This window comes from Bufo bufo, chromosome 9, assembly GCF_905171765.1.
Source record: "Bufo bufo chromosome 9, aBufBuf1.1, whole genome shotgun sequence".
NCBI classification, from domain to species: Eukaryota; Metazoa; Chordata; class Amphibia; order Anura; family Bufonidae; genus Bufo; species Bufo bufo.
In genome coordinates this window covers 143,671,661-143,696,214 of record NC_053397.1, presented here as the reverse complement: position 1 = coordinate 143,696,214, position 24,554 = coordinate 143,671,661, and the positions used below count along the sequence as shown (strand labels likewise).

Sequence of the window (24,554 nt, the reverse complement as noted above, 5' to 3'; positions counted from 1 at the left end):
AAAGACAACCTGTGTCTGTAACGTATCATATAAACCTGTACATTTTATATGTATAAATAGTTACACACACACACAGTTATTGGAAACTAGTATACTCTGAATAGGCCTTAATAGTGAGGTGCTGTTCTTGCACACATTACTGCCAAGGCCACTGTAGCTATCCTGTGACCAATAACAGAATGTCATCATTTCCAGTCTGACAGCGACCGCAGTGGTGGTATGAAAGGAGTTTGGACAGTGACGCCTTTGTTTTATCCTTGCTACCTTCCAAGAGCTTTTTTTTCTGACCAAAAACATTATTTGGGTGGAATGAGAGAGGGGCGGGGAGACGGACAAAAACAAAACTTTTGCCATTGTTTTTTTGGATTATGTTTGCATGGCATTTGTTGTGCAGTAAAAAATACAGCATGTTTTTTTTTTGTGGAGTAAGATAGTTTTTATTGGTACCATTATAGGTTTAATACGATTTTAAAATTTTTCTCATTTATTATTGTGTAGTCGAGGTGTCCAAAAAAAACCTAACAATTCCAGCATTGCGCTTTTTTATGATGTTTACATTGTGGAATAAATAATGTGATATTGTAATATCCTTGAGGTGCAAAAAATAGACCAATTAGGTTTATTTTTTTAATGATTTTTAAGTGATAAAATTGGATTTTTTTTATTTTCAATATTTTTTTAATTTTTAAAAACTTTATTAACCTGCGATCACTAGTACAATACACTGAAATCAATATTTTTGTATTACAGTGTATTTTGCTGCTATCCTATTAAACTTTGCCAGGTCGTATATATAAGAGTACCAACATGGCAGGCCTGGGGATCTTCACTACAGACTTGCATCTGAGGAGTTAAACGAGCAGGATAGAATGTTTCTAATCACAGCCACATCAGCTGTATAGCACAGGACACTAATGACCATGACATCTAGAGCAGGGGTGTCAAACTCAAATTCATCAGGGGCCGCATCAGCAGTTTAGTCACCCTCAAAGGGCCGGTTGTATCTGTAGGACTATGTGTCCACTCTTTATTATCATAAATTATTGTCACTGCATTCAATTATTACTGTTTTTTGTAATAATGTAAGTAATAACTAGCTCTGAAAGCAGAAACATAGTCAGAATAATGGCAAGTAGATATTCAAATGTACAATTTATTGAAATTTTTTTTTTGGTAACAGACAGTAATTTATTTATTTTTTTAAACATCTGTGGATGACGGACACTGTTATGGGGGGGATCTGTGGATGACGGACACTGTTATGGGGGGATCTGTGGATGACGGACACTGTTATGGGGGGATCTGTGGATGATGGACACTGTTATGGGGGGGATCTGTGGATGACGGAAACTGTTATGGGGGGGATCTGTGGATGACGGACACTGTTATGGGGGGGATCTGTGGATGACGGAAACTGTTATGGGGGGGATCTGTGGATGACGGACACTGTTATGGGGGGGGATCTGTGGATGACAGACACTTATGGGGGGATCTGTGGATGACGGACACTTATGGGGGGATCTGTGGATGACGGACACTTATGGGGGGATCTGTGGATGACGGACACTTATGGGGGGATCTGTGGATGACGGACACTTATGGGGGGGGATCTGTGGATGACGGACACTGTTACAGGGGGGGGGGGGGATCTGTGGCTGGCACTGTTACAGGGGAGGGGTGATCTGTGGATGGCAGTGTTATATATGTGCTAACCACAGACCCCCCACCCCATAACAGTGCATCCACAAACCGCCACCCCTTAACTGTGCCATCCACAGATTCTGTGTAAACCCCCCCCCCCCCCCCCCCCTAGTATACAAATATAAAATGTATTATTGAATTAAAAGTTATTAAACATGCCCCCCTCACTCCTAATTGTACCGTATATCCTAATTGCTTGTGTATAATGCCGGCAGGCAGGACGGGCGGCCGGCGCGTCACTCACTGACGTCACTTGCCTGCGCCGCCTGCTTCATTCATAAAGGAGGCGGTGCAGGCACGTGACATCAGGGAGTTACGCTGCCGCCCGCTCGGCCTGCCTGCATTCTACACAAGCAATTAGGATATACGGTACAATTATTTCCTGTGTAGAACGGCCGGCGCCGCTGGAGGGCAGACGTTCTCTGGCCTGTAGGCTGCCGCGCATGCGCTGAAGAGGCGGCTTTCTTGTGTCAAAAAAAAAAAAAGCGAGAATAAAAAGGTGAAGGCTGGCGGCCGGCGGCGGCTGCGCGGGCCACATGACGAGGTCTGGCGGGCCGGATTCGGCCCGCGGGCCTTGTGTTTGACACCCGTGATCTAGAGGATTAAAGGATCATTGTACTTTCATTAAACCTTTGATGGGGAACAAGTCTATATGTCTAGAATGAGGGGAAAGGAGTGCTTGATTAGCGAATTCTCTCTCTTGGCAGCAAGGCTGAAAGCGAGACTGACTCAATAGAAAGTCTATGAGACCTCTCGCAAAGTAAGGACACTCTCTCCTTGTTCTAGAGTTCGGTGGGGGTCTCAGCGCTCAGACCCTGTGACATTTTAAAAGTTTAATCAAAGTACAGTGACCCTTTAAGTAACAGGGCCGTAAGCACTGCTCGAAGGTGTTCCCTTGGACCATAAGAGTCTACTAAAAGTGTGGCTATAAGGATCTGCTGCGGAACCTGGCACTAACAGTTAGGTCCCTTTCACACAAGCGAGTTCCACGCATTAGACTCACAGCATGTCATTGAGAGCACCCGTCCTAACCTCCCAGCACTGACCGGGTCACATAGCATTATACTGATTTATGATGCTATGTAACCCTTACAGTTCTGGAATGTATTGTATAACAGTGACATCATTAGGTCAGTGTTATAAAATACATTCCAGCACTCTAAGAGTTACACAGCTTCATAAATCTATATAATGTTATGCGACCCAGCCAGTGCTGGGAGGTCAGGACGGGTGCTCTCGCTGACATGCTGCGAGTCCAAGGCGAGGAACTTGCTTGTGTGAAAGGGGCCTTAGATAAAGCAGCCACCGTTATTTATTTGGAGGCTCACATTAACAGTCTAGTGCCACAACATACTGTAATAAATACTCTAGTTTGTGAAATTATGATAAGCTTGGTAATAATTACTTATTTCATCATTACCTTCTTTTTAATTTGTCTCGCTCTTCTCTATCTCGCTCTTCTCTGCGCTTCAATCGATCTTGATTTCGTTTCTCCTGCTTTTCTGCCACAATTCTCTATTTGAAAGAACTTAAATTACATTTCTAAATGGTTTCAGTTACACAAATCAATCTTTTAAAATAAATGGAAACGATTAAAAGTACTGTGTAATTACTGCACTTAATGAATAATGAAATAATAAAACAAACGGAAAAAACATCCTAATATGTTGGATTCTAATTTTCCCACAAATTTTGCACCTAAATCCATACAGTATCCTCAATGGATGTGAATAGCGTTTTTCATGCTGACATTCAAATGTTCTGGAAAGAAAAAGGAGATTTTTGTATAACTTAGGCCTCCTGCACACGAACGTATTTTTTTGCGGTCCGCAAAAACGGGTCCCGTTTTTCCGTGACCGTTTTTTTCGTCCGTGGGTCTTCCTTGATTTTTGGAGGATCCACGGACATGAAAAAAAAGTCGTTTTGGTGTCCGCCTGGCCGTGCGGAGCCAAACGGATCCGTCCTGAATTACAATGCAAGTCAATGGGGACGGATCCGTTTGACGTTGACACAATATGGTGCAATTTCAAACGGATCCGTCCCCCATTGACTTTCAATGTAAAGTCAGGAGTTAATATACCATCGGATAGGAGTTTTCTCCAATCCGATGGTATATTTTAACTTGAAGCGTCCCCATCACCATGGGAACGCCTCTATGTTAGAATATACAGTCGGATTTGAGGTACATCGTGAAACTCAAATCCGACAGTATATTCTAACACAGAGGCGTTCCCATGGTTATGGGGACGCTTCAGGTTAGAATATACTAAAAGAACTGTGTACATGACTGCAGACCCCCCCCCCCCGCCGTTAACACATTGGTGGCCAGTGCGGCCGGCCCCTCCCTCCCCTGTAGTTAACTCGTTGGTGGCCAGTGGGCCTTCTCCCCTCCCTCCCCCTCCTAATTAAAATCTCCCCCCTATCATTGGTGGCAGCGGAGTGTACCGATCGGAGTCCCAGTTTAATCGCTGGGGCTCCGATCGGTAACCATGGCAACCAGGATGCTACTGCAGTCCCGGTTGCCATGGTTACTTAGCAATTTGTAGAACCATTATACTTACCTGCGAGCTGCGATCTCTGCGTCCGGCCGGGAGCTCCTCCTACTGGTAAGTGACAGGTCCGGCCGGGAGCTCCTCCTACTGGTAAGTGACAGGTCATGTCACTTACCAGTAGGAGGAGCTCCCGGCCGGACGCAGAGATCGCAGCTCGCAGGTAAGTATAATGGTTCTACAAATTGCTAAGTAACCATGGCAACCGGGACAGCAGTAGCGTCCTGGTTGCCATGGTTACCGATCGGAGCCCCAGCGATTAAACTGGGACTCCGATCGGTACACTCCGCTGCCACCAATGATAGGGGGGGAGATTTTAATTAGGAGGGGGAGGGAGGGGAGAGGGCCCACTGGTCACCAACGAGTTAACTACAGGGGAGGGAGGGGGGCCCACTGGCCACCAACGAGTTAACTACAGGGGAGGGGGGGGGGGGGGGGGGCCGGCCGCACTGGCCACCAATGTGTTAACTACAGGGGGGGGGGGGGCCCACTCGCCACTAATGTGTTAACCACAGGGGGAAGGGGGGCTGCCCCCTGCTGCCTGGCAGCACCTGCCAGGCAGCAGGGGGAGGGGGCAGTCATGTACACAGTTCTTTTAGTATATTCTAACCTGAAGCGTCCCCATCACCATGGGGACGCCTCTGTGTTAGAATATACTGTCGGTTCTGAGTTTTCACAAAGTGAAAACTCAGCTATGAAAAAGCTTTTATGCAGACAGATCTTCGGATCAGTCTGTATAAAAAGTAACCTACGGCCACGGATCACGGACACGGATGCCAATCTTGTGTGCATCCGTGTTCTTTCACGGACCCATTGACTTGAATGGGTCCGTGAACCGTTGGCCGTGAAAAAAATAGGACAGGTCATATTTTTTTCACGGCCAGGAAACACGGATCACGGATGCGGCTGCAAAACGGTGTATTTTCCGTTTTTTCCACGGACCAATTGAAAGTCAATGGGTCCGCGAAAAAAAAAAACGGAAAACGGCACAACGGCCACGGGTGCACACAACGGTCGTGTGCAGGAGGCCTTACCAGTAAAATCTCTTTCTCGCTCTTCATTGGGGGACACAGGAACCGTGGGTATAGCTATGTCCTCTAGGAGGCGTTGACACTAGATAAAGCTGTTAGCTCCTCCCCTGGCAGCTATACCCCCTCAAGCCTGGAGAGAGAGCTTGAGTTTGTGTACAAGCAGTAGGAGAAACAAGCCAATCAAAGAAAAAAACATGGAACACCAACCATGTCAAAAGATCCAACGGGGTTCAAACCAGCAACTGCCACAACTGTGGTCGAACAACAATACTGGGTGGGTGCTGGCCCCCCCAATGAAGAGCGAGAAAGATTTTACTGGTAAGTTATACAAAAATCTCCTTTTCTCGCCCATATTCATTGGGGGACAAAGGAACCGTGGGACGTCCAAAAGCAGTCCACGGGGAGGGAAAAACCACAGACCCATGGAAGCAAGCGTCCCTGCAGGCATCTAATAAACTGCCTCCTGCAAGACCATGCGGCCTAAGGCAGCGTCCACCGATGCAGAAGTATGCACCTGGTAAAATTTTGTGAATGTGTGTAAGGAGGACCATGTAGCCGCCTTACACAACTGTGCAGCCGAAGAGCGATTCCTCCGAGCACAAGATGCGCCCACCGCACTGGTGGAGTGAGCCGTGACACCTAAGGGCGGCACCCTGCCCCGGGCGCGGTATGCTTCAGCAATTGCAGACCGAATCCAACGTGCGATTGCCACCTTGGAGGCCCGCCAATCCCTTGTGAGGACCCTCTGGAATGACAAAAAGGGAGCCTGTACAGCGGAAGGGATCGGAGGCTGCAAAATAGATCTTCAGAGCTCTGACAACGTCCAAATGGTGTAACTCCTTTTCTTTAGAGTGTGAAGGAGATGGACACAGTGAGGGAAGGACAATTTAATCGTTAATATGGAAGTCAGAGGCCACCTTCGCAAAAAAGAAAAAAAAGGGACAGGCCGGAGAACCACTTTGTCCCCATGAATAACCAGGAAGGGTTCTCTGCAAGAGAGCGCCGCCAACTCGGACACCCGTCTGATGGAAACCAGAAAAAATACCTTCCAGGTCAGGAGTCAGAGAGAAATCTCCCGCAAGGGCTCAAGGGGGAAGCCTGGGGCGCTGAGAGGACTAAATTCAGATCCCAAGGCGGTAAAGGAGGACGGTACGGAGGAACTGTATGTGCCACTACCTGAAGAAACGTCCTTACAGGCCCCAGGGTGGGCCAGAGGGCGCTGGAAAAGGATAGAAAGTGCCGACACCTGACCCTTCAAAGAACTAAGGGCTAGACCAAGGTCCAACCCTGATTGAAGAAAGGACAGGACGGTAGGGAGAGAAAAACAAAGTGTGTGTGGGGGGGGGGCGTGGCGGGATGTTCCGGCTTTCACAGAAACCCTGGAAGGACCTTCAGGTTCTATAATAGATCTTGGACGATGCAGGCTTCCTGGCCTGAATCATAGTGCGGATGACATCTGGCGAAAAACCTCTTTGCGTCAGAATAGTGGTTTCAATGGTCACCCCGTCAAATGAAGAGACCTTAAATGCTGATGGAAGACAGGTCCCTGTGAAAGAAGGTCGTCTCTGAGAGGTAGTGACCAAGGGACATCTCCTAGAAGGAGAATGAGTTTGGCGTAGCACGCGCGACGGGGCCAATCCGGAGCGACGAGGCTCGTTGGAATGCCCTGCATCCAGATTTTCCGTAGAACCCTGGGTAGGAGGGGGAAAAGACGTAAAGGAGGGAAAACCCTACCAAGGGGAGATCAGGGGGTCCATGCCGCAAGCTTCCAGATCCCTGCTCGGGAGAGGAAGGTGGGAAGTTTCCGATTGAGCCTTGAGGCCATCAAGTCCACGTTGGGGTGACCCCAACGCAGCCAGATCGCCTCGAACACCTCCGGGTGCAGGGACCACTCGCTCAGACCCATCGTCGTCCTGCTGAGGACGTTCGCAGTCCAGTTCTCCATACCCGGGATGTAGATTGCTGAAATTGCCGGTACAGGGGTCTCCGCCCACTGCAAAATCTTGACAGATTCCTGCATCACCGCAGAGCTGCGCGTTCCCCCTTGGTGGATGATGCCCAGAGTATGTAATGGCTACGCCAGGATCTTCGTACCGTAGAAGCCGCGGTATTCCCCGCCACACAAAAATTAAGGGGGAGGCTTGAGGATATCCAGTAGAAGCCATGGTACCATACTGACCCAGGGAAGTACAGCAAATCTTAAAAAGAGTCTGTCATCAGCATTTCACTTTTTTAACCCTTCCCATAGCTCCCTAGCATGCTTACAGTTAATAAAAACGTTACCTCTGGCATCAATCCTGGACTTATAAAACCTTCAAAAACGATCTTTATAACATATGCAAATGAGGGCTCGCAAGTGCCCAGGGGCGGCGTTACCCTCGTAGGTGCCCTGCTAGCTCAGCCTTTACATTGCTTCCCCCCCGCCCCTTCCTACCCTCCGCCCGCCCATCCTTTCCCTCTGACCGCCTATCTACCAACTTGTTATTCCGCCGAGTGGGATCTGCTTGTCATGCCAGTAACGTTAGAAACCATCAGGACCATCAAGGTTAAATTTTTTCTCATCAGAGAATAAAACTTTTCCGCCTTTGAATGTCCCATGTTTGGTGCTCTCTTGCAAAGTCCAAACGAGCAGTTCTGTGGCGTTCAAGGAGACGAGGTCTTTGAAGACGTTTTTTGTTTTTGAAGCCCTTCAGTCTTAGATGCAGTCTGATTGTTATGGGGCTGCAGTCAGCACCTGTAAGGGCCTTAATTTGGGTCGAGGATCGTCCAGTGTTTTGACGGAGAGCCAATTGGATCCTCCGGCTCAGTGCCGATTAAATTTTCTTGGGTCTTCCACTTGACTTTTTTGTTCCATAACCCTCAGGACCATTTAAGAAATTCCAAATGACTGTCTTACTGCGTCCCACCTCAGCAGCGATGGCGCGCTGTGAGAGACCCAGCGTATGCAGTTCAACAACCCGACCACGTTCAAAAAAGGAGAGTTTTTTTGCCTTTGCCATCATGTGTGACTACCGGACAGAAAATGACAATGAATCCACGTCTTTGCACAGATTTGGCCTTTTAAGGCCCCTTTCACACGAGCGAGTATTCCGCGCGGATGCGATGCGTGAGGTGAACGCATTGCACCCGCACTGAATACCGACCCATTCATTTCTATGGGGCTGTTCACATGAGCGGTGATTTTCACGCATCACTTATGCGTTGCGTGAAAAACGCAGAATATAGAACATGCTGCGATTTTCACGCAACGCAGGCCCCATAGAAGTGAATGGGGTTGCGTGAAAATCGCAAGCATCCGCAAGCAAGTGCGGATGCGGTGCGATTTTCACGCACGGTTGCTAGGAGACGATCGGGATGGAGACCCGATCATTATTATTTTCCCTTATAACATGGTTATAAGGGAAAATAATAGCATTCTGAATACAGAATGCAAAGTAAAATAGCACTGGAGGGGTTAAAAAAAAAAAAAAAAATTTAACTCACCTTAATCCACTTGCTCGCGTAGCCCGGCATCTCCTTGTGTCTCCTTTGTTGAAAGACCTGTGGTGAGCATTAATTATAGTTCAAGGACCTGTGATGACGTCACTCCGGTCATCACATGATCTTTTACCATGGGGAATCACCATGGTAAAAGATCATGTGACGTACCATGTGATGACCGGAGTGACATCATCACAGGTCCTTGAACTATAATTAATGCTCACCACAGGTCTTTCAACAAAGGAGACACAAGGAGATGCCGGGCTACGCGAGCAAGTGGATTAAGGTGAGTTAAATTATTTTTTATTTTTTTTTAACCCCTCCAGTGCCATTTTACTTTGCATTCTGTATTCAGAATGCTATTATTTTCCCTTATAACCATGTTATAAGGGAAAATAATACAATCCACAGAACACCGATCCCAAGCCCGAACTTCTGTGAAGAAGTTCGGGTTTGGGTACCAAACACGCACGATTTTTCTCCCGCGAGTGCAAAACGCATTACAATGTTTTGCACTCGCGCGGAAAAATCGCGGGTGTTCCCGCAACGCACACGCACATTTTTCCGCAACGCCCGTGTGAAAGAGGCCTAAAAGGCATGTGGTCCTAAAATTTGAATCAGCTGAAAAACAGCTTGTTTCAGTTTAATCGTTATTTTCAATTAATTGAATGCTCAAAAAATGTTTTGTCTCACTCTCATTTCTTCTTGTTGCATGTTGAAGCTCTACTTGGAACCTTGTTAAGATCCAACAATGTAAAATATGATTTTTTGCCATTTTTCAAGTGGTCTTAAACTTTTGATCAGGACTGTGGGAAAAAATAAAAAATTGTTAAGGATCCTGTTTATTGACTATCCTGTTTTGTACAATGAGTATTTTTGCACTGTGTTGAACATAATATATCACACAAGAATTTTGTAAAATGATATTGTTTATTTTTACAAAATAATAAAAATGTATCCGATTTAAAAAAAATAATAAAAAATACTCCACCTAAGGAAGGGAGTAATGCATACGACAAGTACTGCTGTCTACCTTGGAGGATCACACAGGAATCCTGGCAGAGCCCAAACCACTGGGGCAGTGGTTTGGTCTCAGCCGGGATTCCTGTGCGATCCTCCAAGGTTGCGTCCAAGGTAGACAGCAGTACTTGTCGTATGCATTACCCCCTTCCTTAGGTGGAGTATTTAAAAAAAAATAATCTGATACATTTTTATTATTTTGTAAAAATAAACATTATAATTTTACAAAATTCTTGTGTGATATATTATGTTCAACACAGTGCAAAAATACTCTTCTTCTCCCCCCCCCCCCCCCAGACCGAACCTCTCCCGGGAGGGAGGGTGTGTCTGAGCGTGACCCTAGGGAGGAAGGGTTGGGATGCGGAGGTGACCGAGGAGGAATGTATCCTGCTCTGGCCCGCTATGTGCTATTCTACCTCTCAAGAACTCGCCCATGGCAGTTGGAGGCTGCGCCGGTGGAATTTATCAACCAAACTACTCGGGGTGGAATGGGAACTTCTACAGTTTCACTCACCGGATTGCGCAGGCGGTGCTACATCAACCAAACGACTCCGGAGGGTGGATTGGGAAGGTCCGGAGATCCACCATTGGATTGCGCAGGCGGTGCTTATCAAACAAACGACCCAGGAGGGTGATTGGGAAGGTCTGGATGTCCATCATTGGATTGCGCAGGCAGCGCTTGGCAACCAAACGGCCCCGGAGGGTGAATGGAAAGGTCCAGAGATCCACCATTGGATTGCGCAGGCAGCACTTTATCAACTAAACCGACTCCAGAGAGTGATTGGGAAGGTCCAGATGTCCACCATTGGATTTCGACCAAACGACCCAGGAGGGTGGATTGGGAAACTGAAGGGTCCTCCTCTGTCCGTGATAGGACACGGGCCCAGTCTGACACAGACAGGGCGGTCCTGCGGTGATGAGGACTGAGGGGGAGGACCCGAATGGACTTTTTTTTTATTTTTATAAAAAACTGGGATGCCCAGCCTCAATTGGACAAGAGGCAGAGGAGTTAAATTCCTCAACATTAAAGTCCTGCAGATAGAAAACCATATAATCCTGTGCCAGCCTCAAGAGAGATGGCTGACCAGGAAAAGTTAACTGCCTGAGGACCGAGGGCGGTGCTCTGTGAGCTACTGGGGGAGAGGAAAGCAAGGCGGGAAGAATTCGTGCCAGATCGCCCCCCTTCCCGAGGATGAAAGTGGCGGGCTAGTAGGCCGCAAAGCCGGGGCCTAAAGATATGGGACATGGCCAACTAGAACGTACTGCCGAAGCACAGAGGCCTGCGGGGACACAACGCTGCATGACCGTGGCCAGCTGAGAGGGCAGCACGCTCACCTGACACCAGCGCATTACTGTAGTGGCAGAGAAATGCACCCGCTTGCGCACACCGGCCGTGGGAGAACGTTGCGCAGGCCGGAGTGAAGGCGGGGCCTAAATTTATTGGTGCCGGGACCCAGTGCAGGCGTTTAGCCTTCTGGAGCGGCGCGCTGGCGCCCGCTTTCCTCCCTGCATCGGGACCACAGCTGTGCGCACGGTCGCCCGCTGTGTCTAATAGTGCCTGCGGGAGACATGGCCATTAACCCCCTATGTGCCCGTGTACCGTCGGCACAGAGGGGGAGGGAAGGAAATGCCAACAGAGGAAGCTGGGCTAGAATAAATGAAGCCTGTGTCTGGCCAAGGAGGGAGGGTGAAGAGGGGGCTCGGTGCTTGGCCAAATAGGAAGGGAAGGAGGGAGAGGGGTTAAACATACTCACCTAGTCCCGTGTACTCCCCTTATCTTCCTCCTCTTCACTTCACCCTCCCTGAGTGGGCCCATAAGGTCACCTTTTCCAGCAAGGTCACCTCCTCAGCAGCTGGCACCGGAGTGGCAGGAGTCTGGTATGGCGGGAGGGTCTTCTCTTTGTCGGACCTAGGTGACCCCTTGGCTGGCGGGATGCAGGAGAGCTGGGCTGCCCTGTTTCACCTTGTCTTCTTGTGGGGGAGGAGGCAGTGTGGCGGACCGGCACTGGCGTGCTCCCCCAGGAGAACAAGGAGGAGAGGCGACCACTGTTTCCCACCTAAAAGAGAAAAAAATTTAATAAAATAAAAAATCTTCAGGAGCTACCCTGCAGAGGGAGGTCTTGCCTCCTATTGACACTAGAAAAAACTGAAGCTCTCTCTCCAGGCTGGAGGGGGTATAGCTGCCAGGGGAGGAGCTAACAGCTTTATCTAGTGTCAACGCCTCCTAGAGGACATAGCTATACCCATGGTTCCGGTGTCCCCCAATGAATATGGGCGAGAAAACCTGTGTGAATAATGACAGTGTTCATTTAATGTAATCAATGAGTAAATATGCTTGCAAATCTGCGGCAGAAATCCTAGTTTTCTCTGAAGGTGTGTGGTGGATTCCTGACTGACTGTGTGAATATGGCCTTGGTTTAAAACAAAAAAAATAAAAAACCATAAAAAAAAGTGGAAAGTTTGTACACAGAAAAATAAAAGTACCTTTAACTCATCTAATTTCTCACGTATTTCAATGAAGCCCAAGTGCAACTTGCCACCAAAATGGTCAGCCAATCTTCTGTCGTTATCATGCAGTCCCAGATAGGCAGAACATACTTCACATACTCTCAGCTTTTGCTGCTGAAAGCTTGAGGCTGGCATAGAACTGCGATAGATTTCCTGTTAGTAAAATAAGATTTTAACACTTAAGATCACTGCAGTATATATTCTTATATAAAATCTATCTATATTCAAATTTCATTGCACTAGAACGAGGCTACTATCACATTTGCGCTTTTGCCTGTTCCGGCAAGGATCAGCAAAAACGCTCCTGTTACTAATACAACCATCTGAGCCCGTTATAAACAAATCCGGTTGTATTATCTTTACAATAGCCAAGACGGATCCGTCTGAAAGTCAATGGAGGACAGATCAGTTTTCTATTATGTCCGAGAAAACAGTCATGAGATGCTTGCTGCGGTTTGCTCTCTGGTATGGGAACGCAACCAAACGGAATGGCATGCAGTTTGGAGCATTCCGTTCAGTTTTGTCCCCATTGACAATGAATGGGGACAAATCTGAAGCGTTTTTCTCCAGTATTGAGATCCTCTGTCAGTTGTCAATACCTGAAAAGTTAAACACAAGTGTGAAAGTAGCCTTCGTTTGTGTCTGCTTTGATTTCATTAGAATCTACGGTGGTATTTAAAAAGGGTACCTCCAAGTATAAACAACTTTCCATAAATCAAAAGTGCAAGAAAATAAGAAACTTTGTAATTATTGTAAGAAGGTACCTGAGATCATTGTGGATGGAAGGTATGTGTCACCGAGGTTCCTGGCCTCGGTGAAGTAAGAGCCGGTATTTTATGTGTCAGCAGAAGCTATTGCTAATTGACACCGTGAGAGTTAGCATGGCTGTCATAGCTGATCCGGGACGACTCTTACTGGGAGTAGTCAAAGTGCTGGGTGGGTGACTACTCCCCAAGTTCCAGGCCAGGTTTTGCCAGGCATAAAACCAGCCAGCACTGCCAGGTGTGTGGATTTGCCTCCCTCTGACAGTGGAGCTCAGAAGTCTGTGTACTGTGAACTGAGGGCTGTGCTGGGCTGGAGGACTCAGGCCCCTCTAAAGATTTGATGAGGTTGAACTGCTAACAGGGTGTGAATTAACACCCAGGAGAAAAGGTGACTTATTGTTTATGGATTTTCCTTGTGTGTGAACAAACACCAAGCCACCTGCGTTTTGTGATACACCTTATCTGCATTTGGTTATACACCAATGTGTGAATAAACACTGCTGTTTGATTCAAGAACTGTGTACTTTGCCTCTATAATGCATCCGCTAGTCATAACTACCAGAGCGAATCCCCACATTATATAGCTATATAAAATCCTTCTCTCTACTTATCAGGCTCCTTCATCTTCTTAAAGGGCACCTGTCAGCAGATTTGTACCTATGAAACTGGCTGACCTGTTACATGGGCCCAACACAGATGCCGTCAGCTGCTAAGCGCACATGTTCATATGTGCCTACTTTACTGGGAATTTTTTTTCATATATGCAAATGAGCCTCTAGGAGTAATAGGGGCATTGCAGTTACACCTAGAGGCTCTGCTCTCTCTCTCTCGCAACTGCCGCACATTCTCCACAGGGCCAAGTGTGATGACATTTACACTAGGTGTAACGGCAACGCCCCGTTACTACTAGAGGGTCATTTACATATATTTAATTTTTCTCAGCAATGCGGGCACATATGAACATGAGACCAACACATGCCTTCAGCTGCTAAGCACACAAACAACAGGTCAGCCAGTTTCATAGGCACAAATCTGCTCACAGATGCCCCTTAAAGAAAACAGTGCCAGAAAAACGTTTAACTCTTAATCAGACTGACTGGATCCCACAAATTTGCTTTATGGGCAGGAAGCAGGTTTATCTATTTATTCCTATGAGTCTCAATGTCAGTCTCATAGGAATTAAGAAAAACTGACTTCCTGTCCACAAAAAACATGCTGTCTCACGGGTCACATGATCTAACTGCCAAAAATCGCGGTCTATAGCTGTCCCCATTTGAGTTGTTGCAATACCAAATTTTTGATTCGATTTCGATACCATAAAAAAGTATTGCGATACTCGATACCATTCCATATCACGTGAAAAAATAAACAAAAAAAGCAGTGTGCATTACGCATTTTTAAAAAAATGGTGAATTGCGCAGTTTTATTTATTTTTTTCTGTTCCGGCGTTCACCGCATAGTTTTAAAATATTTTAATAGTTTGGACTTTTTTGACGTGGTGATATATTTATTTATTGTTTATATATTTTATATGTGAAATTGGGAAAGGGGGTGATTTATACTTAATATTTTGGTGTTTGTTTTTTTTTTACACCTTTTATTTGATAACTATTTCCCTCCCATGTCCTATTCACCCTAATAGATCTCTATCAGGGTGAATAGAACCCATGTCCTATTCACCCTAATAGATCTCTATCAGGGTGAATAGAACCCATGTCCTATTCACCCTAATAGATCTCTATCAGGGTGAATAGAACCTCACACTGTCCCTGCTGCTCTGTGCACACTGACTATGGCAGCCAGGACTTCAGTAGCGTCCTGGCTGCCATGGTAACCGATCGGAGCCCCAGGATTACACAGCTGGGGCTCCGATCAGAACTGCCACTGCCACCAATGAGAGGAGGGGACCCTGTGGCCACTGCCACCAATGATTTTAATACTGGGGGGCTTGAGGGGGGTGGGCGCACTGCGCCACCAATGATAATTAACCCTTAATACAGGAGGCGGGTACTGGCAGCAGATCAGCGGCAGTTAACCCCTCAGGTGCGGCACCTGAGGGGTTTACTGCCGCTGGTCGCAGCTCCCTGTCAGAGGCAGGATACCGGCTATGCGATTCTGCTGCAGACACTTGCCTCCTGTATTATGTGTTAAAGACCACCTTCTATATCCTCCTGTATGTTCGGGGATTTGGTTATAGTAGGCGGAGTCTGCCCTTGTTCTGCTGGGCGTCTCCTTCTCCTAGGCTGTAGCGCTGGCCAATCGCAGCGCAGAGCTCACAGCCTGGGAGGTTTTTTCTCCCAGGCTGTGAGCTCTGCGATGCGATTGGCCAGCGCTACAGCCTAGGAGAAGGAGACGCCCAGCAGAACAAGGGCAGACTCCGCCTACTATAACCAAGTCCCCGAACATACTGGAGGACATAACGGGAGAACGGAGCGGCGCCCAGGGATAATAGTAAGTGCAGTGAGATCCCTGGGCGCCGCTGTATATGTCATGATACTTAGTTCACAATGTTTGGACCGATGAAAGGTCCTCTTTAGTTGAGTATTAGGCTACCAATCGCTGTAGCGCTGTCCAATCGCAGCGCAGCTCAGGGAGAAGGAACACCCACTAGAGAAGCTGATGTCTCCTCCCCATTGCTCCAATAGTAATTAGAATATGGAGCAGGAGACGGGTGAACGGAGCGGCGCCCAGGAATAATAATAAGTGCAGGGACATCTCTGGGCGCCGCTCTGTGTAGCCTAATATTTAACTAAGTCCGGACCCAGGAAAAGTCCTATCATTGGTGGCGCAGTGCGTCCATCCCTCCTCCGCCCCTCTCTCCATTCATTGGTGGCACAGGGCAGGGAGACACTGCTTCCTTCTCCCCTGTGCTGCTGAGAGAACATGAGTGCGCTGACAGCCCATAGAAGTCTATGCAGAGAGGAGGGAGCAGCTACAGAGAGAGACAAATGCAGAGAGAAGCTGCTGCACGCTTTAGTAAATTTCCTCTCACACCGATGCCGGCATTACAGCAACTTACTGCTGTATAATGCCCTCCATGCTTCTGCTGTTTCTGGGAGAGAGAATCAAGCTCTCTCCTAAGGGTCTGCTGTCTATAGGACGTCAATGCAGCACATATCCCCCCGCTCTGTAACCTGATGTCGCGGTAAAATTTTAAAGCAGCCTCCTCGCTGGAGGAAACTTTAAACAGTAAATTCAAAGTTATTGATCAGTGCAGGATGCGTAGGAGAAGGAAGTAAATAGGTGGAGGAGGCATTTTTCTATAAGATATATTATGGCACTTCACTTGCACAATTTATTTATGGAAAGTTGTTTCTAATTAAAGGTATACTTTAAAGTGGTTGGCCAGGATTAGAAAAACGTGTCCGCTTTCTTCCAGAAACTGCACCACATCTGTCCCTGTGTTGTGTCTGGTATTACTGCTCACAGCTGCACTGAAGTGAATGGGGCTGTGCTGCAACACCACGAAGACAGGTCTGGTGCTGTTTTTTCACTGAGATAGAAACAAGCTACTGCCAGACTCGCATCTACCATGTCCAGATTCAATGTGCCTTCTACCCCAGACATCTGTTACTGATGGAAGTGGGGAGATCTCCAGACACATTAAATAATTATTTGGAAGGTTCAGCAGACTATATCTAGAGCAGGAGCGGGGAACCTGCGGCCGGTGGGACCATTTCATGTGGCCCCCTGCCAGAACATATTGTGAAAATGCTAATGACCACTTAGCGGTCATTAGCAAGCAGGAGGCACAGGAAGGTGAGAAGAGCGCATTACTAGCTGTACACACATTCCCTTGTCTTCTTCTGGCCCCATGCTGTGTCCTGACACGTACAGTGTCTGGACGTAGTGCACGTAGACGCACACTATGACCTAACGCTGTGCGCTGTCAGGTCACAGGACAGCACGGCAGGAAGACAACCAAGGAGGGTAAGTGAATCTGTGGCAGCGACGTCCTGATCTGGAGAAGTTAGTTTATTTATTTATTTTAAATGACTGATCTGAGGCTGAGGGGCCTATTGGAGGTCTGATCTAAGGCTGGGGAGGGTCTGATAGGAAGTGGAGTAAGGTGGGGGGCAGATCTCAGGCTGAGAAAGGGACGAAGGCAGGGACAGTTGCGAAGAAAGAGGCAGGGACAGTGTAAGCTGGGTGAACCCTTCTGGGTTTAGCTTGGCTGCCATTAATGCCAAATAAAGAAATAAATATACAACATTCCCAACTTAAAAATTAGACTGCTATATGTGGTCAAAATGGCGCTTGTACTACATGTAATATAATGTAGTGCAGGTGGCATTTTGTGCTGCAAAAATAAAGTGCTCTAGATTTATTTTTAATTGAAGCACCATTTCTGTAACTTACCCCTAAGTATAGTTGTTGCGGGTATAGAAACTTCGATACCCAAATCGATACTTTTGTCCCAGTATCGATACGATACTGGGATTTCCATTTTTTCAATACTGGGCTGCGCAATATAGTATTACAGAACATGAGCGCGCTGCTGTGAGTGCGCTAGTGTTCCATCAGCAGCACAGGGCAGTCTCTCCCTCCCCCCTGTACCGTAGCTGCCACCAATGAGTAAGAGGGGCGGGCGCACTGCGCCACCAATGATAGCAGGACTTTAAATGGGTCCGGACTTTAAGTTACCAGGCTGAATAGAGCGGCGACCAGGGATCTCCCTGCACTTACTATTATTCCTGGGTGCCGCTCTGTTCGCCCGCTGTGCCCCCACTACCCTCTCCTGCTCCGTATGCTAATTACTACTATCGGAGCAATGGGCAGGAGACATCAGCTTCTCTCTTGGGCGTTCCTTCTCCCTGGCTGTAGCGCTGTCCAATCGCAGTTCAGAACGTCACAGCCAGGGAGAAGGAACGCCCAGGAGAGAAGCTGATGTCTCCTCCCCATTGCTCCGATAGTAGTAATTAGCATACAGAGCAGGAGACAGTAGTGGGGGCACAGCTGGCGAACGGAGCGGCACCCAGGAATAATAGTAAGTGCAGGGAGATCCCTGGTCGCCGCTCTATGTAGCCGGCTCATGAAAGGTCGTCTTTAACTTTTAATACAGGAGGCGGGTGCCGGCAGCAGAATCGCATAGCAGCTCATTGTCAGAGGCAGGGTGCTGGCTATCAGCGGCACCTGAGGGGTTAACTGCCACTGATCTGCTGTTAGTACCCTGTATTAAAGGTTAATTATCATTAATGGCGCAGTGCGCCCGCCCGCCCCCCCTCAACCCCCCGAGTATTCAAATCATTAGTGGCAGCTTCTGATCGGAGCCCCAGCAGTGTAATCCTGGGGCTCCGATCGGTTACCATGGCAGCCAGGACGCTACTGAATCCCTGGCTGCCATGGTCAGCTCCCTGCTGCTGTGTGCACAGAGCAGCAGGGAGAGTGTGAGGTCCTATTCACCCTAATAGAGATCTATTAGGGTGAATAGGACAAGGGATAAAAAGATCCCAGGTTCTAGCCCCTAAGGGGGAAAATGGTTATTAAATAAACTGTAAAAAACAAAAACCACACCAAGTATAAATCACCCCCTTTCCCAATTTTACATATAAAATATATAAACAATAAATAAACATATCACATATCGGCACGTCCGAAAAGTCCAAACTATTAAAATATAAAAAAAAAAAATCTATGCGGTGAACGCCGGAACAGAAAAAGAATAAATAAAAACTGTGCAATTCACCATTTTTTAAAATGCGGAATGCACGTGGCTTTTTTGGCGTTTTCTTTTTTTCGCGTGGTATCGAATGGTAACGAGTGTCGCAATACTTTTTTATAGTATCAAAATAGAATAAAAAATTTGGTATCGCAACAACTCTACCCCTAAGTCACTTATATGTTTGACCAAATATAGCCTTCAAATTGAGAATTTTGTATGGCCCCGAACGATGTTACAAATATTCAAAATGGCCCTTTGCAGCAAAAAGGTTCCCCACTCCTGATCTACAGTGTATGCTTTAGGGCCCTCAATGAGCAGCAATTATTTAGGCGCTTGCATTGGAAAGATGCGAGACAAAAAATCACTGAATATTTTCACTTTTTGCAACTGCTAATGACTGGCAGGTTTCTGATTAAATAAATGAAGGTGTGGTCACCAAGGATAATCTTTCGGTCAGGTTAAAAGACCTGATCTCAGGCAAACAAATGATTTATTAAAGGGATTCGGTCATGAGATTTTAGCCTTAGAAGCTAAACATATGCCCATGTCCGTACTAATAACATGAATCCTAAACTGGCCTTATTAAACCTGCTTGTGGCTCTATTAGCCCACAAAACAGTGTGCCCGGTCGTCTGGTGCCCAGCTCCTCCTTCCCAGTCTTAAACGCTGCTCTCCCTGTCTACAGTGCCGCCTTCCTCAACTCAGCGCCGCCTCCGCAATCCTTCTGTCCCCTTGCCAGATCCGGCGCCTGCGCACTAGGCTCAGCCTGATGCGCCGCGGACTCCTGGCAGCGGCTTCGTTGAGCGAAGTGCGCATGCGCATCAGGCCGGGCGCATGCGCACTTCGCTCAACGAAGCCGCTGCCAGGAGTCCGCGGCGCATCAGGCTGAGCCTAGTGCGCAGGATCTGGCAGAGGGAGGGGAGGATTGCGGAGGCGGCGCTGAGGTGAGGAAGGCGGCACTGTAGAAAGGGAGGGCGGCGATTAAGACTGGGAAGGAGGCGCTGGGCACCAGACGGCCAGGCACCCTGTATTAACAGACGTCCCCTTGAGAACCTTAGGTAGGTGATTGACAGGTTCTAAAAACCAGTTTTTTGGGGGCTAATATAGCCACAAGCAGGTTTAATAAGGTCAGTTTAGGATTCATGTTATTAGTACGGACATGGGCATATGTTTAGCTTATAGGGCTAAAATCTCATGACAGAATCCCTTTAATCATCGGTTCGATCACTGTACATTACAAGTGTGAACAAGTTTTAATAGTCTACTAGTCTGACATTTTTGGAGTAGGAAGGTTTACCCAATTTTGTTCTTCCCTTCCCCTAGGCCACTGGTCAGCAACCTTCGGCACTCCAGCTGTTGTGAAATGACAATTCACAGCATGTTCAATTTACTTCTATGGGAGTACTGAAAAAAGCAGAGGAAGTGTGCATGCTGAGAGTTGTCACTTCATAACAGCTGGAGTGCTGGTGGATGCCTACCCCTGCCCTAGACCAACAATGCATGATAATAGGTTGAACCAGTGGACCCATTTTTTCCCCAACCATACCATATTCATACCTCCCAACACGATGGAATACAATGATGTTAATAATCTATATGCACTCTAAACAGGGAAGGTATTTTATGCAGTTTTTAAAGACAAAACCAGGAGTGGATTCGAGAAAAGATGATGAGTAGTATCTGCCCGTCATACTTTTTCTTTTAGGATTCCTTGCCGATTGTAGCTTCAAAAACTACACTAAAAAGAACCTGTACTGCATGTGTGGCCTACGGCTGAGGCTACACACAAGGCTTATTGTGGAAAGATTTCTCCAATTTTAACCATCAAGCTACAGCTCTTGTCCAAAGCTACACATTAAGTTGCATGCATCCGAGTACACTCCTCTGGACTGCAGCTGTCACTTAATAAGTAAAATCAAATCTTTCAGCACTACAAAAAGTCTAGTTGTAGCTGATGTGTCCTATTAGATTGCCAAGTGGTTGAGCAGGATGAGCGCCAATCAACGATACACATGTCCACCAGAACTTGTTTAGGCGATGCAAAGTAAGCGGGGAGGAATCATTTGTACTGCAACCGTTCTTCCCCTATTCAGTTCTGATTAGCAGCAGCACATCCCTAATTACATAGGGAGATGTGATGGCGATAACTGGGCATCTTTCATTCTGACGAAAGACAAACCAGCATTTCCTAAATTTTTGGCTGACTATAGGCATGATAATACAGGCCAATTATTGGAAACAAGTGTTTCTATGAAATCTTTTTCCCCAAGCATATTCGGAATTAGGATCGTCAGTGACATTCCTTATTCCTAATAGATTTGGACCAAAGAAGATGTAGTAATAACTAATATGCTACCAAACCAAAAATACAAGTAATTCCTATATACATCGTCCATATTATGTCAAGTATTTATAAATGAAGTTTTTATGACAAACCTCAGCTTCTCGTTTCCGAATTCTAGTCTTTTCGACTTCATCCATAACTTTCTGTGACTCTTCGACATTTCCTTCTGCCCCTAACTGCTCAGCTTTTGCTAGCAGTTTTCCAATCTCTTCATTTAGTTCGTGCACTCTCTCTGCCTTAACAAATTAATCAGGTTACATTACCAACATCTCTAAAAACATACTGCACTGCCAATTTGTCTACAACATTTTTATCATAGATTTTAAATACAATTTAGTAAAAAGCTTATTAGATAACATGCCCACTCTCTTCCCAGCACTGATAACAGAGGTCTATGCAGACCTTGCAAGATGCATGTAAGCGCCGGTGTTATGGGTGTGGGGGATAACGTCAATTGTGGATATTACAGAGGGGAGCATTGTGCAGCCTTGGGTATTACAGTGGGGAAGCACTGTACGGCTAGCATTGTTACTATGGAGCACTGTGCAGCTGGCACTGTTATGGGGGAGGAGGAGAAACGCAGCTGGAGATATGGGAGGAGCACTGTGTTGCAGGCACCGCTACGGGTGAGGACGGGTACTGTGCTACTTGACGTGTTACAGGGGAGAGAAGTGTTCGGCTAGTAGCGCTATGGGGGTGCACTGTATGAGTTCTAATCTTGGTATCTTAAAGAGATTGCGTAAGAACGTGGGGATTGGATCAACCCCCTGACCACACACTTTACCAGACCAATACAGGGAACATTACGTGCTGAAAACATCTGGTTTGGCCACTGGTTGCGGCAAAGACCGGTTCCCATTGCATCATGTGACCATTTGTGATGATGTAAGTGGAGCCGATCGCAATTGGCCGCGGTGATGTCAAACTGGATGTTTACAGCGAGGGAGCCAGTGCCGGGAAGCAGGCAAGTGATCTTCCCTTTCCAGGTCCCTATAATGGGGCTATCCAGGCAAAACCTTGCATGACTGGTGCTCTTTGAATCCCTGTGTCATGCACTGACCCCTCAGGTCCTTCACCATGTGTAACAGTAAGTAGTATTCCTATATAAAGACATTTATAATCTTTATACCCCATGCATATGTATACATCTAGTACATACTATTGTTCATGGTGAGATATCATACAATTAGTTACTTGTACAGAAAATACATTTACTGGTCTTACTTTGGCAGCTACTTCTGCACTTATTTCCTCCTGCGTATCAGCCAGTCTTTTTTTTGCAATGTCGGTTCGCCTGTCACAGTCTGCGATGAATGACTTCAAGTGGTCCATTGCCTATTAGAGAAGGGATATAGTTTTACAATCGAATAACAATCATAACTTACAGTGGCATGCAGAGTGATGATTGCTAGGTATGGTGCCACAAGCCTTCACATAGCCCTAATATATATAATTTTTTTAAACTCGTTTTATTGAAAAAGAGTAACAAGGCACGTTCGTGGTACAAACAAGTGTATACAAGATAATAGCATGCAGCATACAATAGAACAAAATAAAATCGGGCATGCCAGACTTCTTCACATGTGTAATGCAGACATTTAAAGTAATAAATTGAGCTAAAAACCATGAAAATCGTGTGAGGTTTGTTTGTTATATCACTTTCAAGGGTCTATGAAACCACAGAACCGGGCGAGGTGGTCAAATTAGAATCGCACCATAATCCCCATACTTTCTGAAATTTATCAGGACACTTTCTGTTTACATACAGTACATTTTCAAAAGGGATGATTTGGTTCACTAGTCTTTTCCAAATTCCCATTGTAGGAAGTTCCTCCGCCCTCCATTTGAGGGCAATTACTTTGCGGGCTAGAAACAGGGATTCGCTTAGAAGTATTTTATTGTAATGTGTCCACTCATCATTGTCCAAGATACCCAACAGACATATTTTGGGACATAGTGGTATTGGGCCCATACCCAATGATGAAAGTACTCTAAGTATATCTCGCCAATATAATCTGATATGGTTACATTCCCACATCATGTGCCAGAAGTCAGCATTATTATGAGAGCATCCAAGACAACTAGGCTGGGTCATTTTCCCCATCTTATGCAGTCTGGTAGGAGTTAAATAGCTACGGTGCAACATATACAATTGGATGAGTCTGTTATTGACCGAGGGGGACACATGAGTGACAGCTTCCATCGCATCCGTCCATTCCTCTGCAGTAAGATGGGGAATGTTCCCTTTCCATTTGGCCTCGGCTAATATGGGCTGTGATGACATCTGCAGACCTAACAGGTAGGTATAGAGAGCCGAAATTATGCCCCTAGGTCCTTGTGACTTTATGACCCCGATTAAGGGGTAAGAGGAGATGGCCTTATTCCGGTCCCTAAACTGTTCCTGTAGGGGTTGTCTGATCTGCAAATATTAAAAAAATTGGGTATGCTCTAGTCCAAATTTCTCTTGGATTTGGGAGAAGGAGCATAAAATACCGTCCTGATAAGTCTCGCAGCGCAGTGATCCCTGATGTCTTTCCAGACCTGCTGTGCTAACCTGTGAATCTGCAGCAATTTCCCAGACAGAGATTCAGCCTTTTCCAACACTGGCCATAGACTGCATAACTCTAGATATTGTTGTAAATAATATTCCATGTTCAGAAGGGGTTCCCCATTTACCCAATTAGCTATGAACCTTAACTGACCTGCAAGAAAGTACAAATGGAAGTCGGGTAGTGCTGCGCCTCCTTGTATCTTGGATCGCTGAAGAGTATTTAAGGAGAGTTTATGTCTGGCACTACCCCAGATAAATTGGACAATTAGGGAGTGAAGGCGGTCGAAAAAGCTCCGAGGTATTGGCGTGCAAGCATGTTCTAACAAATATAATCCTTTGGGTAAAAGGATCATTTTTATCAGGTTGATCCTGCCCATAATGGATATAGGTAGGGTTTTCCAAACTTTGAATTTACTAGAGAAAATAAATTCTAAAAGTGGCAATATTTTTGGTATAGGCCTCCCTTGGCTCTCTAGTAATGAAAATCCCTAGGTATTTAAAATGGTCTACTATCCTAAGATTATGGTAAACATTGGGCCAATCAGAGCTCCATAATGGCATTAGGGCCGACTTGGTCCAGTTGATATGCAGCCCGGAGAATTGTCCAAATAGTTCTATAATAGTGATCGCCCGTGGCAGAGAGATATCCATCCTGCTGATAAATAATATGAGGTCATCTGCATACAGGCCTACTCTGTCCTCTCTTCCCCCCAGCTCAACTCCTGTATATATTAGATCTTGGCGGATACGGAGGGCCAGATGTTCAATGGCAATTGCAAACAATAGGGGAGAGAGAGGACACCCTTGCCTCGTACCTCTCTGCAGATTAAAGTAAGCAGAGGTCGTACCGTTTACTAGGATATTGGCCTTGGGGCTTCTATAAATTATCCGGATCTATTGCAAGAATCTAGGTCCAAAGCCAAACTTTCCCATTGTTTTCATCA

The 24,554-nt window shown here is 46.5% G+C and overlaps 1 protein-coding gene across 3 annotated transcripts in view; it reads right to left on the bottom strand.

Moving 5' to 3' along the window:
• The window catches only part of LOC120978801 (putative RNA-binding protein Luc7-like 2), a 107,357-nt gene that overhangs the window by 14,739 nt on the left and 68,064 nt on the right, over positions 1-24,554 (bottom strand). For all 3 annotated transcript variants that reach the window (XM_040407149.1, XM_040407148.1, XM_040407150.1), the window contains 4 exons: positions 22,284-22,394; positions 21,152-21,295; positions 12,266-12,442; positions 3,122-3,216 (listed from right to left, as the gene is read on the bottom strand). In XM_040407149.1, the coding sequence (XP_040263083.1) occupies positions 3,122-3,216; positions 12,266-12,442; positions 21,152-21,295; positions 22,284-22,394 (527 nt within the window). The remainder of the gene's footprint in view (positions 1-3,121; positions 3,217-12,265; positions 12,443-21,151; positions 21,296-22,283; positions 22,395-24,554) is intronic.